The sequence below is a fragment of the Phaethon lepturus genome, unplaced genomic scaffold, assembly GCF_000687285.1.
Source record: "Phaethon lepturus isolate BGI_N335 unplaced genomic scaffold, ASM68728v1 scaffold7559, whole genome shotgun sequence".
Classification (NCBI taxonomy): domain Eukaryota; kingdom Metazoa; phylum Chordata; class Aves; order Phaethontiformes; family Phaethontidae; genus Phaethon; species Phaethon lepturus.
Genome location: NW_010562819.1, coordinates 87,341 through 89,962, shown reverse-complemented (window position 1 = coordinate 89,962; position 2,622 = coordinate 87,341). Strand labels below are relative to the sequence as shown.

General features: G+C 37.6%; 1 protein-coding gene across 1 annotated transcript in view; it reads left to right on the top strand.

Moving 5' to 3' along the window:
- PREX2 (phosphatidylinositol-3,4,5-trisphosphate-dependent Rac exchange factor 2) overlaps positions 1-2,622 on the top strand; it is a gene marked incomplete at its 3' end in the record, with an annotated part of 98,949 nt that overhangs the window by 18,749 nt on the left and 77,578 nt on the right. The window contains 1 exon segment of the mRNA XM_010294405.1: positions 2,578-2,622. This exon segment is cut by the window's right edge and continues 12 nt beyond it. Coding sequence (XP_010292707.1) covers positions 2,578-2,622 — 45 coding nt within the window.

The window sequence follows — 2,622 nt, the reverse complement described above, 5'->3', positions numbered from 1 at the left end:
TTCCTGCTGTAAACCCATGTGGAGGTTCAAGGTGTAGCTACATCCTTCATGAAACCATTCTTAAAGTTGTCAGTCCTCCTTTGAATTGCATGGTGGATATAGCAGTGCATGTGTGCTTAACAGTGACCTTAACAGTGTTACATAGGCAAGGGGGTGGCAGGGCATTGTTCTGTGCTGGCAGTGTTATGTAGGACAGCCAGATGTGACTTCTGATCCTGTTATCTTCTTCCCTTGGACTTCAGCAAATAAAACAGTAGCAACAAAATTCACTGACCTGTGGCCACACCAGCAATGGGTTGTGATCTTGTCAAAAGGTATCTGACAAGTGACATTAACACAGTTCAGTATTTTGACAGGAGGTGTCCAAGGGAAAAAAGTATCTCTAGGATGTTTGTTTTTTTTATCATCTAGCGGTTTGTATTAGAAAAGGAGGAAAATGAAGAGGAAAACAATAGCAAAGGGTAGTAATGTGATACTGATAATACTACCTGTCATATTGTAATGTTGAACTTGAATCATGAATGAGGCAAATATTGATGATTCAGGTAGCCTGAACTATATACATTTAGAATATGTATAAAGTGTAGTATTTTATGACACAATGCTGGCACAGTAACAGAGGTTGCTAGGACTGTTGGGAAAAGGTTGTCTTTTTCTACAGTGAAAATGAAATTTTTCAATAAAAAGAGACAAAATGTTTTCATAAAACCCTCTCTATGAAAAAAATACACCCTTTTGTAGAAAGCTGAAACTGCTGAAACAGTTTTGAAGCCTTAAGCTGAAATTTTTTGGCTTCCCTACAAAAAATACAATTTTTTTCTATGCAGAAAGCTGAAGATTTCTGTAAAAACAAACCAAAAACCTTTAAAAAGCATCCAGCCCTTTAAAATGTAAATGATTAGTAAGCGCTATTCCAGCAAATTTTAAAAGCAGCATAAGGTATTGGTTACTCTTTTTAATACACAAGAGCGGTGAAATAGAATGGAAAGAAATATCCTGCTTTTCTGTAGTTGTGGTCAGGAAGCATTAAGTGCAGCCCTAATTTATGCTTAATTAATATTACTGAGTGTGCTTTTAAGGGGTTTCAGTGTTTGGTTTCAAATAAAACTGTGAAATTAGTATGCCAGCTTCTGGTGCTTCTTCTGTCTTAAGAAGTATGGTCTAGTGGCTGTAGATGACATTCGTTTTTGGCTCATTTGATCCTAAATGGAAACAAGAGTGGTTAGTTAATACTGATACTGAAGCGGCTTTAGAGACCTGAATTGTGTCCCAGTGTGGTGGTTGTGCAATTTCTCTTATCATCCCTGTAAACAGCCTGTGTTGTCCTTAGAACAACGTCTGAGCTATTGCTCAATATTCAGTGCTGTGACGTACGAAGGATGAATGGTAAGATGAAGAGCTGAGAGCAGAACCCATGACTGCTTTTTGGCTCTTAGTTGAATGCTTTTTTCTTTGGGCTACTGTGGTTAGATCAAGACAAGAAAGTAAGTACAGCTATTGCAGGCATAAGTCGTTCAGAACACGTGTAGATGAAAGGGAAGCCCTGGCTTTTGCCGCGTTTCCAAGATGTCCGTTGACTGCCTCAGGTTAGGGAACTCCTTGAGTCATGGGCATACACCCGGCGCAGCCAGCACGTGTAATTATCAGTAGGATTGCATGGCTGGATGCATATAGCACATGGACAGGAGCACTGTCCTGTAGGAACAGGGATTTTCACAATAGCAAAATACACCACTGAATTCAAGGCAGACTTCCTTGGGAGGTAAATTTCTCTTTATAAGGCATAGAAAGACCAGGACTTTTTCATATAAATATTTTGGGGAAAATGTTATCCTTTGTTAAAGTTGCTTCTTTTTCATTCACTTTTATGAAAATGCCTGCCTTCTTTTCATATGACAGAATGATCTGCCTTGAAGCAAAAATGAGGCATTGGAAGCTTCATCACAAACATTTTAAGCCTAGCAAAATTCTGATGTCTTCAGAGCGTGTTAAGATGAAGTATGCTAGACAGTCTTGGTTGTACATGCCACTGTTAGCTTTGCCTGAATTTTAAATCTTGCTGTATTTTGATTTTATGTTTAGCTTAATTTAGTGTAGAAGTATATACCCTTGATGATGTTCAAGTTCCGCGTTGCTTCAGCTTCCAAGTTCATCTTGGCATAGATTATGTCTTGTAAAGCCCGATTTTCAGACATTTCTTACTAAATAGTAAAGTTACTGAGGATAAGAGTTATTGTATAAAGTTGTCCTGATTTTTCAGGAGCGGTCTCACGCACAGATGTGATGCAATTTGGAAACTTTAGTGGTTAAACTTCATCCATTCAAAAAAAGCCACAAACCTTCCCCGCGAGTTAATGGCAATACTAAATGAATACAGAGCTAGTGTTAAGTATCCTTAAGTAAACATTAGAAATTATTATTTAATTATGATGTAATAAATTACCCTGAGTTATATTCTTGGTGTTTTCAGGGAGTCATTATGGTTGTAAGTTTGTTTAAGAAACTTTTCCTTAAGTGATGCAGAAACTTTTAGTTCTCATAGAATAAAAAAAAAAATCTCTTTCCAATCAATTTTAGGGGTCCAACATCACAGACACATGCACAGAAATGCTGCGAAGTGGA